The sequence below is a fragment of the Phoenix dactylifera genome, unplaced genomic scaffold (genome assembly GCF_009389715.1).
Source record: "Phoenix dactylifera cultivar Barhee BC4 unplaced genomic scaffold, palm_55x_up_171113_PBpolish2nd_filt_p 000312F, whole genome shotgun sequence".
Taxonomy (NCBI): Eukaryota; Viridiplantae; Streptophyta; class Magnoliopsida; order Arecales; family Arecaceae; genus Phoenix; species Phoenix dactylifera.
This window is the reverse complement of record NW_024067783.1, coordinates 543322-559010: the sequence shown is the minus strand read 5'-3', so window position 1 is coordinate 559010 and position 15689 is coordinate 543322. Positions and strand designations below refer to the sequence as shown.

At 38.3% G+C, this 15689-nt stretch overlaps 1 protein-coding gene across 1 annotated transcript; it reads right to left on the bottom strand.

The window, feature by feature from the left end:
- Positions 1-1302: 1302 nt before the first annotated feature.
- LOC103723344 (sorbitol dehydrogenase-like) lies at positions 1303-7592 on the bottom strand. Its single transcript, XM_008814235.2, has 6 exons — positions 7104-7592; positions 6394-6461; positions 5899-6135; positions 5101-5391; positions 1877-2064; positions 1303-1762 (listed from the first exon to the last, which is right to left on the bottom strand). The coding sequence occupies exons 1-6, from the start codon at positions 7210-7212 to the stop codon at positions 1570-1572; spliced, it is 1086 nt and encodes a 361-aa protein (XP_008812457.2). The 5' UTR covers positions 7213-7592; the 3' UTR covers positions 1303-1569.
- Positions 7593-15689: the final 8097 nt, after the last annotated feature.

The following is a 15689-nucleotide window of genomic DNA, read 5'->3' as shown; positions in this document are numbered from 1 at the left end:
TATATATATATATATATATATATATATATATATTTATATTCATATTCATTGAAAAATATTAATGTAAATATAAATATATCAATATCTGATCCGTATCTAATTTATTTTTAACCGACTCTAAGGTAGCATCTTTATCCGATCAGATCACTCAACTCCTTCATTGCAGCAGTCCACCAATTCATATCCAACTAGTAGTCAAACCCTCATCTATAGTCACAAATTGGCCATTCAAAATATAATTTTTAAGCAATTCAATGGTAACTCAGAAACGTCACTCAGGTGCCTTGCACCAATCATGTTGCTCTATTTAATGGCATATTTCACAATGCCATTCAAAGGAGGCAAAGACAATACCCTACACAATGACTTATTTGAGTTTAGCATTTTCAATAATAAGTTGTAGCCCCACTTCTCTCAACTTCTTCAATTCAGATCTTTCGGAGAAAAACTGTTTCTTTCAAGTGAAACAAGGAGATAGTTTTGACATTCACTGCAGGTAGCTCGATTTTTTCAGCTCTTACAACAATAGGGACAACCATCCGGCTTTAAAATTTTAGGCTATCAAGACCAAAAAGTATAACCATCCAAACTTGTCCCAACTATTTGGTGTAAGATCTTCATTCTTCCTGTTTAGAGCCACCACTAATGTTATTCAAGCTTTAAGATTTTAAGATCACGGCTTCACCAGCTCACAAAGTATACCAATTTTCCCATCCTGATCACGTCAAAGAAGCACACAGAGAACATGCCCAGGAACTAGGCTCATGAAAGCATGTTAGGAACAAGATTACAGAGAAGCTGAGTGTCAATCGACTTTCTCAAGCTACTCTCAGAGCGAGTTGAAAGCTTCAAAGAGGGATAAATATGATGGAAGTATTTAATGACCACATAAAAGTGCTTGGTCTCTTATAAATCTCATCATAGAGTGCATTTTCCTTTTGAGAGAGGTCATAGAGTGCAAATCAATTTATGAAATAAGTATCAGATCTCATATCTTTTAACATTATAAGCAGTTGAGACATGGTTTTGGCCATTAATTTTACGAGACGGATTGTGCTCTACAACAAGAAAAGAAAAATGAAGATATGTGTAAAATGTCGACAACTATAATCTGATCACAAAGAATTTAATAATTCTCAAGAGGGAGAAGAGAAGGATAACTTCCACCTGACAACTAAAAGAACTGATGGCTAAGTCTGGAAATGGCTGATAGCATAAGATGAATTTCCAAATAGGAGAGTTTCGAAAAAAAATGCACATGCTACTATAACAAACCAGAGGCAAACAAAATGGATTGTTAAGTAAAGCAGTAAAGAGACAGAATATTAAATACAAGAAAATGTCATTAGAACACCATAAAGAAACTCTTAGTTAAACATACAGACAAGGCTCACTTTTATTTCCCATATGATGGCATGGAAGCTAGTATTCCATACAAGTACCTAAGACAGACCCAAATGATGCAGACTAACCCCCCATATTACTCATCTTATGACATCAAACCATGCTCTCATATTACTACTTAAGTGATAGACCCGGACGCCACACTCATTGCTGATGTCTTGACAGCTACAGATTAAACATCACCTTGATTGCATCATGACCACGAGCACTGACCTCAAAAGCTTTCTCCACCTCCTCCTGAGAGAATCCAAACCTGTGAGTTATCAAAGGTCTCACATCGACCTTTCCACTCCTCAGGAACTCAATACATAATGGCCAAGTGTCCTTGTAGCGGAAGACACCAATGACATCAACCTCTCTGGAACGAAAGAGAATGGAAGAAATATAAGCAATCACCACATCAAGTCAATGAGAGATGGAATCCGATTTCTCCAGACGAGAAGCAATTGAATATTGGTGGAGATGATAATACCTTGCTGCAGCAGGAGTAAGGGGGACAGTCAGCTCATTTTCGCCCATTCCAACGAGGCAAACTTTCCCACCAGCACAAGTAGCATTAAGAGCAGTTGACATTGTTTTGCTAAAACCAGCACAATCAAACGTCGCATGAATGTCAGCACCCATAGCCTTCTGTATTTGAATAACCTCCTCATCAAGATCCTATAAAAGAATATTACATTAGATATCCCTGAAATGAAAACAAATTTTAACAAGGAGTTATGAAAAAATAACTGGTCCAAATGAAACAACTATTGAATTAAGACTTTGTGATTTTCATAATTCAGTAATAAATAATTGTTGTCAACTGTTGACTGATTTGTGGACTGTTAGCTTTATTTTTCAGGGTACAAACTTTTCATGTTTTTGAGCAACATTGTGAGATAATTTCTGTGAAGAATTTTATTCAGGTGAACCCATCCAATGCATGCGTTATCAGCAGTCCTTTCCATCCAGTATTGAAGAGAATAGATGGACACTCTTATTATGAGACAACTTCAAGTTCCATCCTTCCATTAGGGAACATCTTCTACTGATAACATATTTATCAACTGGCCTGAGTATCCTGCTGTTTGATTGTCTGTGCGCTTTTCCTTTGAATGAAACACTGAATCCTCTGTAGGATGTATCACGATTCAATATAATTGTCTCCCCTTTTCTGTATAATGTGGAAACTCTTGCATAAACCCTTTCTTGACTACACTTCCACATACTCCTATAAAGATGGCAATATCTAAAGATTCTAAACATATTATAACAATGTTCTTTCTTCAAATGATATGTCCATTGAAAAAAATGCATAAACTTGCACCAAGGCTTTGAATTTTCAGGTATCACCGTGTCCTTTCACCCACGTAAACCTTCATGCTGATGTGCTGCTTGTAAATTGAACTGCACCTCTATGCATCAGAGGACCTATGTCCCTACTTCCTAGCATCCCCACTAACCACAAAACCCATATATTGGCCAAAGAAACCAATTGCACGTCAGAAATTAGGTATATCAAAGCATGAAGTATGCTAGCATATGTAACTAAGTAGAGTTCATAGGTCTTGAAATGTAAAATAACAATGGCAATACTTCCACCAAGGACAAGTTCATTCATCAGTAGGAACTCAGAAATTTTTGTTCTTAAACCTTACTATCTAATCCTAACACCGAACCAAACCGATGCCTGGACTGCTGGGCCATGTGGGTCGATTCGAGCTATAAAATCAATCCACTGCCTCCTCAGTTCGAACGAAGCCCTCTCAAAGCTTCGTCTGCTCTCTCAACTCTCTCGCTTGCTCTCTCCACTCTCTTTCCCACCCTCTTCGCTCTCTCCGCACTCTCTGCTTCTACATCCGGTCATCCGCGTTGCTAGGGCAAACTATTCAAACCTAGGCTCGACTTGACCGGTTCACCGATGACTTTCCCATCCCTCTTCCCTTTGCTCTCCACCAAGGGTTCTCTCTCTACTCCTAGAGCAAGAAAGGACATCCCGGGAGATCTGCGAGGAGACAAGAGGCCTCAAAGGTAACTCCATCTCATTCTCTCCCCCCTCTCTGTCCCTCCTCTCCTTCTTCCTCTCCCTACCTCTCTCTCTACCTATTCCTCCCTCTGCCTTTCCCCCTTCCTCTCTCCATTTTGGTATGCTCCAGCAAGGTACAGGACATATCCATGTTGTACTGTATTGGCAGCTGGCCAGTATGAGTCATGGTACCGATGCGGCAAACCTTACAAATCCCTAATATCAATATATCACTGGTGAAATTTTTGTTCATAAATATTGCTTTCTAATTCCTAAGAGCTGTACATTTGGCACCAGTTATGTAAAGCTTTGCATATCCTCACTATGGCAGCCAAACTTAAAATGAGAGAGAGATATATAATCTTCGAAACTAATTAATTGATAAGCCCAGGTTATAATTCATGATCAAGGACCAAAAATTTAAAAAGCCATGCTTGTGAAAAAGCCTAGAGTTATTGAAAAACATTTCCTTCCTTTGTCCAAGAGCTCAAATAATTAGTAACTTAATAATTTAGGTTGCATTTGGTGTCACTTTCACTTCTCCTATTTCTAAAAGTAACAATCGATTTTTCTACTTCAGTTTAAAATTCTTAAAAAAGCATAAACATTCTGGTTTAATCAACTTTTTTTACTTTTGTAAGCATACGAAAAATCAAAAACTAACCCCTCTTCCATCCTTTGGCAATGGCAATGGCAATGGGATGGATAGCAGTGATTGTGGCAGCAACAATGAAGGAGGCAGCTGTATCATTGGTGGAGGTGATCACAGTAGTGGTGGTGGAGACAGCAGCAACAATGGTGGACGTGGCAATGGCAATGTCAATAGAGGTGGTGGCAATCTAGCAATAATGGAGAAAGTAGCAGCAGCAGCATCGGCAGCGGCAGAGGTGGTAGTAGTAGCGTGACGGTGGAGATGGTGATGGTGGTGAAAGGAGTAGCAGCAGCAGCAGTGGTAGACATGCGGGCGGTATGCGATCATGGAGGGGGCGACAATGGCAGAGGAGATGGTGACACTTACTGGTGGAGGTGACCATGGTAGCTGTGTGGTGGTGGCTATGGCAGCTGGTCGAAAGGATATCAAGGAGAGGGGTCACCACTTGCTAAACTTTAGTTCTCTATTTTTATAAAAAGTGGAAAGCAATATTTTCTTTCTTTCACTTTTTTCAGAAATTATGAGAAACAAGAGAACAAGGGAGTGCCGCATAGGCCCTTAGTTTCATGAGCGGAAGGCCCAAGTACCATGCGATCTTTTAACCTGAAAAATTAAACCTGTGCTTATTACAACTTCTCACTTTTGGCTTCCTAGGATGAGAAACAATCTAAATTCTGTTTCATCTACAGTGTATTTGTCGTCTAAAGTCAAAGCAATCTTCCATTGGATCTTTATAAAATTAACTTATACCTAAGAGCCTTTACTGTACAATAGAATACAGATGCTATTGAGAAATTAAAAAAAAAAAAAGATAAAGAGGACTAGGAATTAAAAAAAGTGTTAAGAGATAATTGAAGTGAAAGAAAATATCAAATAAGTTCATGTAAAATTTATAATTAAAAGAACATATTATATGCTAAAATCATTTCAAAGTGGGTAACAGAAGAAAAACATCCTTATTTAGAGGTGAGTTTTATGGCAAGATATACCACACTTAACAAGGAAATGTAAAAGGAAGAGAAATAGGTGGTAAAACCTCCATGTTTTTAGAAACTTTAACAGTATCATCTGCTCCAAGAGTCTTTGCAACTGATAGACGACTATCATCAGCATCGGTTATAACTATTTTTGAAGCACCAAAAGCACGAGCTGCAAGCATTGTGACTAGGCCTATTGGTCCAGCTCCCACAATTAGCACATTTGTCTCCGGACCAACAAAAGCACGGCGACACGCATAGACTCCAACACTGAGGGGCTCGCACATTGCCCCTTCCTCCAAGCTTACATTGTCTGGAAGCTTAAAACAGAGATCAGCAGGATGCACGATCTGCCAAGAAAAGAGATAGATCATTAGCAACAAGCAAGAAGTTCTTTTGGCCTGAATCTCAATAAGTTTTCCAGCAACTCTGATGGAACAAATATTAAGTGATGAAATGCATGATTCTCACATGAAGGAACAGCTAGACTTTGAGACTCTTAGAGGAGAACATTAGAGCTTCAAATTCATAGAATATAAATAACTAAGAGGCTCTGAAATTGGGAGATTAGAGTTGAGACTGCCACTCCGCACTACAACTGTGCATTATTCTACCTATAGATGAAAGGTAGTAAGTATCAAAATATGGTTCCACTGAAAATGCTCTTTTTTTTACATTGCTTCCTTTTGGATGTGTAGCATAAAATCAAAAATCTGATTAAATGGATCGAGTAAAACTTCAAGATGGATCTTAAGGTTAATTGGAGCTAATTGTATGCAGTAATTAAAGCACCGATTATATTATTATAGCAGCCAACAATAGGGTAAAGAATTGTAAAATTCTAAAAAATTTGATACCTGATTAGCCAAGGAACCATGAACAGGAGGTGTGGCAAAGAACTTCATATCCGGGCACAGGTTGTACCGGCCACCTTTGCAGTGCTTACAGTGTCCACAGCTGATCCCCGGTTCTATGGCCACGCGGTCACCCACAGCGAGGGAAGTCACTTCGCTGCCCACCTCTTCAATAACCCCAGCACATTCATGCCCAATTACCATAGGCTCTTTGACAACATATTGGGCACAGCTCATGGTCTGCAGTATCAAGTAACATCAACAATGTGTTAACTTTTCTTTCCTAAAATAGCAATATGTGTTCACAACTGGGTCCATATGTAAAATTCAAGCAATCAATAGATTAATGGGTAAAAACGACTAACAATCGAAGAATTTAAGCTTCTAATTAGACTTCTTTTCCAGAAGAAAACATTGGTAAGATGCTTTTTCCTCAGCAAAATTTAAAGAGGGATAGTCATAGTAGCATAAGTAAATTCAGGATATGAAAAGATGAACCTTGAGGTAATGAACATCACTTCCGCAGATACCCACGGCTTTCATGCGCACCCGAACATCGCGAGGGCCTGAAAATAGTCGATTTTGTTGGCAAAGAAAATCAAAACATAAGAAAGGAAAGACAGGAATCTCTAGAATGACCCACTATAAGATGATCAATTAAAACTTCACATGTTTTGATCTATAAAACACAATAATCCATGATCCCCACCATCATCATATTTAAACTCCACCAGTTCATCCACAAAATTTAAAAGGAAAACAATCATAACCAATTTTGTCTGCACAAAAGATCAAGATCAAAGCATAGGAAAGAAAAGAAAGAGTGATCACTGGAATGATCCATTAAAACATGATCAATTAAAAGTTGACATGCTTTGTCAACTTTTCACAGAGGATTTAGAAAGCACAATAAGCCACGATCATCACTATCATCATCATGTTTAAACTCCACCAGTTTATCCACAAAATCTTAAAAAAGGGTAAATACAGGGAAAAAATAATTCTAGATCAATTGATTGGAAACATATACATAACATAGGAAAACCAGAAAAAGAACACAGATCAATCAAACCCACCACAGAAAAACTACACATAAGCATAACATGCCCTATATCACATCAAAGAAACATATAACTATTATCAACTTATACTGAATGAAATGGGAAAAGAAGTAAAGTGGAAGAATAAAAGAAAGAGGGGATAGATACCAAGAGGTGGGAGCTGGTAAGGCTGGATCTTGAGGGAGTTAACAGCCACCAGCCAGGCTGCCATGTTCTCCCCATTCCCATCTCCACCTCCTTCACCACCCTTCCCCATCTCCCTCTCCTTCTCTCTCCCCCCTAACACACTCTTCTTGAGTTTTTCTGCCCTGTGAGCCTCTCCTGGGGGTGTGAGGCGAGCTTTATAAGCCAAAAGAAAGAAAAAGACAAGGGGTGATTCACCTCTGCTGGTTTTCAGAGAGGGGACGGCGGAGTAAAAACCACTGTGAGAGTTTATCCCTTCCTGCTGAAGATCTTAAGCCTCATGGAATCCATTTGTGACAGACCCACTCATTCCATGAAACGTGTGCAACAAAGAAATTTCAGGCCCTGAATGGGTTCTGATGGTTGGATTTGTGTTTTGAGCTTGATAGAGGATCCTGGTCACCGTACGTTACTAAATTTATTCGCTAGGTTTCTCCCGTTTGGATTGTGTGCTGCGTGGCATCTAAAAATTCAGGGGGCGCTTAAACTACTTCGCTGGAGGGACCGTTTTTTTTTCCGTTCCCGGTTTCTGCTGGGCTTGTAGTCTTCTCCGGGGCCCAAAACTGCCACGTATCATGCCATGTGAGATGAGACTGTGGGTCCATTTCACGGGGCTGGCGCGATCCTTGGCCGGTCATTGATGCGGAGGACCAGTTAAATAAGAGTTTTTTTTTTTTCATAAATACCCTCCTCAATATTAAATTTTACAGAAATATGCTTTCTAAATTATAATATATATATATATATATCCTCATAAAATACTTATTTTATTATTTTACTTTTTTTTTATTTTTGTTTTTGCATATATATATATATATACCTACGCCATCTAATGCTGTTAAAAAATTAGTGGTTTCAAATTAAAATAACTAAAATACTCTTAATAGATGGACATGCAAAAATCAACATTTATAAGATGATCACGATGAAAGACAAAAAAATAATTTCAAATTTTTAGTTTATTTTTAATTAAAATAAATATAGTTTTTATTAACGGTGTTAGAAGAGCTGCTATATTAGGAGTATTTATGTAAAAATAGTATTTTATGAGGGTACAGAAATAAATATAAGTTTTAAAATGGTATTCATGTAAATTTAAATTTTTAGAAGGGTATTCATGAAAAAAACTTGTTAAATAACTTTCCAGTAGGAATTTTTTATAGCGTAATTTGGTAGAGTAGTATTTTTCTCTTAGATTAGATGTATACAAGGTTTTTTCTTTTTTCTCATTTACATGTATATAACTTTTTCAGATATCGTTGTTGTTATATGTGTTTTGGATTGTTATAAGAAGTAATTGCGGTGTTGATCATAATTTTAGAATAATTTAGATAGAGACACCATCTTGCCACTTGCTCATCTTTTATATTCTGATGCTAATGGATGTTTGTATTCTTGTATGACGTAATTTATTCCATTTTTCAAAAGAAAAGATGAAATTCCAGATCGGTACGTTTTAGTGCAACATTTGATCAGGTCTCCTATGATTGCACAACTAAAAGAGGAAATGAAAGAAAACTATGAACACCTAAACACGTCTTGCGTGCGCTCACAAGACAGAAAACCTGCAAACAAAGAAACAGTGGGTCTTTCAAAAGAGTAAAGGGAAAAGGAAACTTGAAAGAAAAAGTATGTCGACTTTTAAAAAAAGTCCCACTGATTTACAAGTCTGTCAATAATTTTTTGATAAACTATCGGTTGGATACATTGAGCTTAACAAATATAAATACAAATTTTAATTATATTACATATAAATTATGAAATTTGATACTATTTTGAATAAAAATAATATTGTATAAACTGATTGGCTATGAAAGAAAGATTTAAAAGAAAATAATATCATTTTGGGAAAGAAGGTTTTAAATTGAATAATTGTAATGATTAAAAATTTAAAATGCTTTGTTAACTTGGTTAGCTGAATTTTTATTTTAACTGAATTTTGATGGAGGAGAGATTGATAATGTTAAAAAATATTTTTAAGAATATTTTTATCTAAAAGGATGACAGATGAAATCTAAAGAGGAATATAGCATGCATGTATGCTGCAAGCAAAATGAATCCAATGATCATTAGGAAATATTTAGAATGAAGAGTCTTAGCCTATCCTTATTAACAAGATGGTACTATAACCATCCATCAAATAGTATTCCTCATCAAAGATTGTGTGCACTCACATGTTAAAATCTACTCTATATCCGGATATAAAGCAATGAAATATTAGATTGTTTCTCCTTCCAACTTGTGAGTTCAACTATTTCAAAAAGGATCACCTCAAAAAAAATATTTAGAAAAGGAAAAATGATATAAAGGACTCTAAGAGGGAAGGCCGAAATAGCCAATGATTGATCTAATTTTTTTAAGCAAGCAAAACTATGAAGAATTTAGCCATATTCGTCATATTAAGGAAGCCTAACTATAGTTTTTTCGTTATGTCAAAAAACTAACAACAGTGATATACTTCGGAATCGACCTGACTCATACGAAGGGCTGACCAACCAAAGCTCACCACGAAGCCTATAAATCACATATTAGAGCTTGCCATATGGCACGCTTAGAAGCTTGCAGCTAAATTCAAATTTCAAAAACTCCCCACAACGAGCCACATTTCGGCCAGAATTTTACATGACCTCTAAAATCACTCTAGCCAAATAGGCAGGGCGTGGTCCGGGTGCGAAACGCATGCGCCTGATTCTCAAAACATGCGAAGGCCTGCCAATCTTGGCCGACCTACATGTCCAAATTCTAGGGTGACAAGATCTTGCTACGCCTGTACACTCCATTCTCTAGAGGACCTTTCAGGTAAGTACTCAGTTGCCCTGACAGACTACCAAGAACATCGTTTATTTCTTGAGTATTGTCTTGACTTAGGCATCAGAGGGTCCCCTGCCGAACACACTCTATCAAGATGAATTATTCATCTTTATTGTTTTAGGTGGGAGCATGACCATGGACTGGGACACTGGCTACAACCGTCCACCCTGAGTTGCAGCTCTGCACCACTCAAGCAACTGATTGCTGTGTCCACCAGCATCCAGCACCTCTCCCGCTTGGTGTCTAGGACAAGCTGGCCTTCAGCGGTGATGAGAGCACAAAAGTACGATCTACACGCAGCTTAAATTAATATTATTGCTAATAAATAATGATAAAAGTGTTGCATTAATATTATATTTTTGTGGGGTGCAGGTGATCGTAAATCAAAGAAAAAAATACGCATTAGGTCCAAAAAGATGCATCACCACGGATGACCAGCCAACCGCATGAGTCAACCCAGCTGCACACTAGAAAGAGGCTAGGTTCAGTCGTCCAGTTCACTGCAACCAAATCCCAGCAGCCAGCAGCCTGTGCATCTCATCCCGATAGAGCCCTCATGCAACCCATTCTCTTCTTCCGTGTGTGGATTTTCCAAATCTCACTCATCCCAAATCTCAGCACCATCCATGCGTCTTCCTCACATTCCATGTGTTTCATCACCCCCAGCATCCGCCTCCTCCATTCACGCATCCAGCTCTCAGCGTGATTCTCCCGTGTTCATGGTCCCAGCGTCCGCTTCATCCACGGCGTCCGGTCCTCCTCTCCCTACAAGTTTGTCTTCACTGCATCCGTCTTCACCGCGTATATCTTCTCTCGTGATCCGGCCACGATCACCGCCCAGCCATCTCACGCATCTCCCAGCTGTCCACGGTTCGGCTCCCAGGCATATCAATCGATCCCAGTTTCCAGATCAAGCAACAACACCACCCAGCAGCCCGCTTCACCTCCCAGCCGAGATCAGCGCCCGCTTATTCCTCCGTTCCAGCCATTCGTGAGCGTCTTGACACCACCAGCATCCCGTGAAGCGTCGCAACGTCCGCGCATCGTCCGCACCAGCATCAGCCCAGCCATCCGCAATGCACGATCCTTGCCGTCCGCTCCTCCCCACGCGCGATCAAGGGAATCATCGATTCCATGGGCTCTGGGGATCTATATGAGGAGGCCTCTGATCCGAAAGGGGGCAGCTCGGATTTGAAGAAGAAAACAGGAGGAAGAGAGGAGCGGAGCGGCTGCAGTAGAAAGGAAAAGAAAAAAAGAAGTAGAGAGAAACAGGGGATGCCCTGTTTCTGTTATTAAAAAAAAGAGTGAGAAAGAGAGAGGAAGATGATGAGCTAAAGTTCTTGGTGATGGGTGAAGGAAAATCCTTTGGTGTACCAAGTTCATGATGTAAATTCTAATCCTTTGCTTTATACGATCTATGTTTTTGATTATGTTATGATTCTTATATGTTGAAAATTCTTTTATGATTTATGCTTATTGATACATATCTTCCTCAATTATTTGATTCATCGTAGACGTTCTAAGGCACGTTGAATACTTAGAAAGAGAATTCGTGTTATCAAGAACATACTCCATAATTAAATTTTATCTGCTTATAATTCTTAAAGAAAACAAAAGAATCTTAGAATTTATCGCATGAATTTGATATTATCAAAGAAGATTCCAGATCCCTACACCATCTTAATCTATCCAAACTTCAATTTTCTATTTACTGGTTTATTTTCTATTTGCAAAACATCATCTTAATCCACAAGTTTATTGAATTAATTAATCTAAAATTATGCTAATAATCTATAGATCATTCCCTAAGGAATCGACCTCGGACTTCCGAGTTATACTACTTGTGCGATTCTCCTGCACTTGGGAGAACAGTTTTATTTTTGCGCCAAGTTTTTAGCGCCGTTGCCGGAGAACGGCTGAGTTATTAGTATAATTTTAGATTTCATTTTTACCTTAGTAGTTAGTATTTTTCTTTTGAAAAAAAATTAAATCTTTACTACTATTTTTAATTCCCTACACAGTCTGCATCAAACTCTGATATCATAGAAATTAGCCGTCTGATTTGCCTCAAATTTGGTCAGCTAGTGCAAGACACATTGTTCAATAATCTGAACGGCCTGATTGACATTCTGAGACTATTAGATTAATACGAAACTTTGCTGCTTTTTGTTTTGAATTTTCTGCATTTAATTTTTTTTAGAATCCGAATTTTATTGTTATTATATCTCATTAACCCTTGTTGCTAATTGAAAATCAATAAATAATAATAATAAAAAAAAAACTTTAAGAGAAGAACAAGGGTGATTATTCAAAAAAAAAAGAAGAAGAGAAAAACCTAAAAATTTCAAATTTCAAATTTCAAATTTCAGAATTCAAATTTCAAACTTCAGCTCATAAAATTTAAAAAGAAAAATAAATAATTTGCTTGATCACCTATTCAATGAAATTTAATGTCATGTCATAAAACATTAAAAAAAAAACTATCTCTTGATTGTTGCATATAGTATAAGGCATCAACATAAAATATTCTAAAGGCTGAACCCATTTAAAAAGAAAAGGTCGGGATTTCATCACTCGTCCTTAGCCTAAAAATCACCCCAGTGCACAAATATCTTAAGCTTAACTAAAATCAACTAGACGTTGGCCCCTAAGGACATTCGAGCTCAATAGGACGAAGACCACCGAAAGTTGCACCAATTTCGCTCTGTGGCTTAGTTGATGTCTAGGCAAGCTTTGTCCCTATAAGAGAGACAGTTCATCTGTTCGAGGCAAGTGGGTTTTAAGTGGGACCTTTGCGAACGCATCGTGACCCCTCCACTTACCTGGGAGCTTACCTGGTTAACTCGGTTCATTAGACCGGATTGGAGGCTTAGGTGCCCTCTTCAAACTAGTTAGGAACTGTCTAGAAATTTAAGAAAAACATTAGAAATTGAGGTGTAATGTTTTGTTGCATGTTTGATTGTGAATAGATTTTTGTTTTAGGGTATCTTTAGTTGGTACTTATATTTATTATTATTTTTTAAAAAAAAAAGAAAAAAAAAGAGAGGGAAATATTTTGCATGCTAAAGTGGAATAGGGACGACACCGGTCGATTAAGTCGTACAACTTTAGATCATCCCTTAGGACATACCCCTGAAATTCCTTCGCAGTATCTCACACCTTGTGAGATGGCTGATTTAAATAAAGATGCGGGGAGTCACCACAATCGAGAACGAGAACCCCATGTTATGACTCTAAGACAATACCTACAACCGGCTAGGACTAGTCAGCCTTCATGCATAATTTTTTCTGATAATGTAGGACATTTTGACATCAAAACCGGGGTAATTCAATTGCTGCCCAAGTTCCACGGGTTAGAGTCCGAGAGTCCGTATCTTCATTTAAAGGATTTTGAAGAATTGAGCATTACATTTAGAGTGCCAAATGTCACCGAGGATGTCCTCAAGTTGACATTGTTTCCTTTCTCTCTAAAGGATAAGGCCAAAACATGGCTAAACTCTTTGCGACCTAGATCAATAAGAAATTGGCAAGACATGCAGAGAGAATTTTTAAAGAAGTTCTTCCCCACACAAAGGACCAACTTTTTGAAAAGACATATCAGCAATTTCCAACAAAAAGATAATGAAACATTTTATGAATGTGGGAAAAGATTTAAAGACCTTCTTCTCTCATGCCCTCATCACGGGTTCGAAACCTGGGGAACCATTAGCTTCTTTTATGAAGGTTTATCTCCACAGTTGAAATAGTTTGTAGAGACCATGTGCAATGGTAGATTTTTAGAAAAACAACCTGATGAGGCATGGGAGTATTTGGATTCCCTTGCTGAGACTGCCCAACTTTGGGATAACGGGGATAGAAACAACAAATCTTTGCCTAAACCTACTAGCTCTGTACAGGGAGGCCTTTACAACCTCAGAACTGAGGATGATCTTCATGCTAAAATGGCAGCCCTCACTAGGTAGGTAGAAGAAATTGAGCTTAGAAAGGTTGAGCCTGTCAAGACTATAGAGCTTAGAAACGAGTGTTGTGGTATCTGCGATATGTCGGGTCATACTACTACAGATTGCCCCACCATACCGGCATTCAAGGAAGTCTTGCACGATCAAGCAAATGCTATGAACTCCTACAAAAAGCCTTATAACTATCCATACTCGAATACCTATAACCCTGGTTGGAAGAATCATCCAAATTTTAGGTAGAGAAATGATCATCCTCAACAATCACACCATTCAGCTCCTCCACCTGCATATCCTACTTTTGCATCACCACCCTCTCAGAAGCCGAATATTGAGGATACCTTGCAATCTATACAAACTTTTCTACAAGGTCAAGCTAATATCAATGCTCAAAATACTCGAAATTTTGAAGATATAAGGAACCAATTGTCAATGTTGACTACCGTCCTAAGTACCCAAAAGAAGGGTAAGCTTCCAGCTCAACCCCAACCTAACCCACAAGTGCACGGTAGTAATAATACAGCTCCTTCTAGTTCGCATACAGAACATGCAAAGAGCATCATGACTTTGCGTAATGGAAAAGTCATTAATCAGACCGTCCCATTGAGACCACAGGTCACTTCTAATTCTGATGCTCCCAAAGCCGATGAAAGGGACAAAGAAGAAGTTGAGGTCCCAACTTCTACCGAGAAAGTTGAATGTCCTTTTCCTCCACCTTTTCCACAACGGTTAAAACCGTTGCAAAAGCTCGAACCTAATTCTGAAATTCTTGAGCTTTTTAAACAAGTAAAGATCAACATACCTCTTCTTGATGCAATCAAACAAGTACCCTCATATGCCAAATTTTTGAAGGACTTGTGTACTGTTAAGCGCCGATTAAATGTTAAGAAGAAGGCATTTTTAACTGAAAATGTGAGTGCTATTTTGCAGCACAACATTCTCCCTAAATATAAAGATCCAGGTTGCCCAACCATCTCATGCATCATAGGTGACTTTAGGATAGAGCGAGCATTGTTAGATTTAGGGGCGAGTGTGAATTTGTTGCCATATTCTGTATATGAGCAACTTGGTTTAGGTGAGTTGAAGTCAACCTCCGTCACTTTGCAATTAGCTGACAGGTCAGTTAAAATTCCAAGGGGGATTATCGAGGATGTATTAGTCCAAGTAGACAAGTTCTACTTTTCTGTCGATTTTATTGTATTGGACACACATCCGGCTTCGAACTCACAGTCTCAGATTCCGGTCATTTTAGGACGTCCATTCCTTGCAACTTCTAATGCATTGATTAATTGTAGGAATGGCGTCATGAAGCTTTCTTTTGGTAACATGACCTTAGAACTGAACATTTATAATGTGTGCAAACAACCCAATGATCCCGAAGAGAGTAAGGAGGTTGATTGGTTTGAAACCATCGCAGAAGAATATTTGTTAGCTAAAGCAATTAACGACCCATCCAATGATAGCTTAATTGATTGGTGTCCTAATGGAACCGATGATGATGATTTGTCAGTCACACCTATTGTGGATAATCTGGATATCAAGATGGTCAATGGATGGGGACCAAAAGTAGGAGAATTTGAGAGGTTGTCGCCTCGAGAGGTGAAAATAGTACCATCCCATGAGCAAGCACCCAAGCTCGAATTAAAACCCTTACCCAAGGAACTTAAGTATGCTTTTCTTGGACCCGAAGACACTTTTCCTGTAATCATCTCGTCTGGACTTGATCATACCCAAGAAAAAATATTACTTGGTGTTATAAAGAATCATAAAGGAGCCTTAGGGT

Excerpts from the sequence above, each read along its gene's own strand:
- LOC103723344 (XM_008814235.2), bottom strand. The coding sequence starts at position 7,212 with ATGGGGAAGGGTGGTGAAGGAGGTGGAGATGGGAATGGGGAGAACATG. Across the intron at positions 6,462-7,103 it reads TTACCAGCTCCCACCTCTTG|GCCCTCGCGATGTTCGGGTG; the intron begins GTATCTATCCCC and ends GACTATTTTCAG. Across the intron at positions 6,136-6,393 it reads GTGATGTTCATTACCTCAAG|ACCATGAGCTGTGCCCAATA; the intron begins GTTCATCTTTTC and ends TTGATACTGCAG.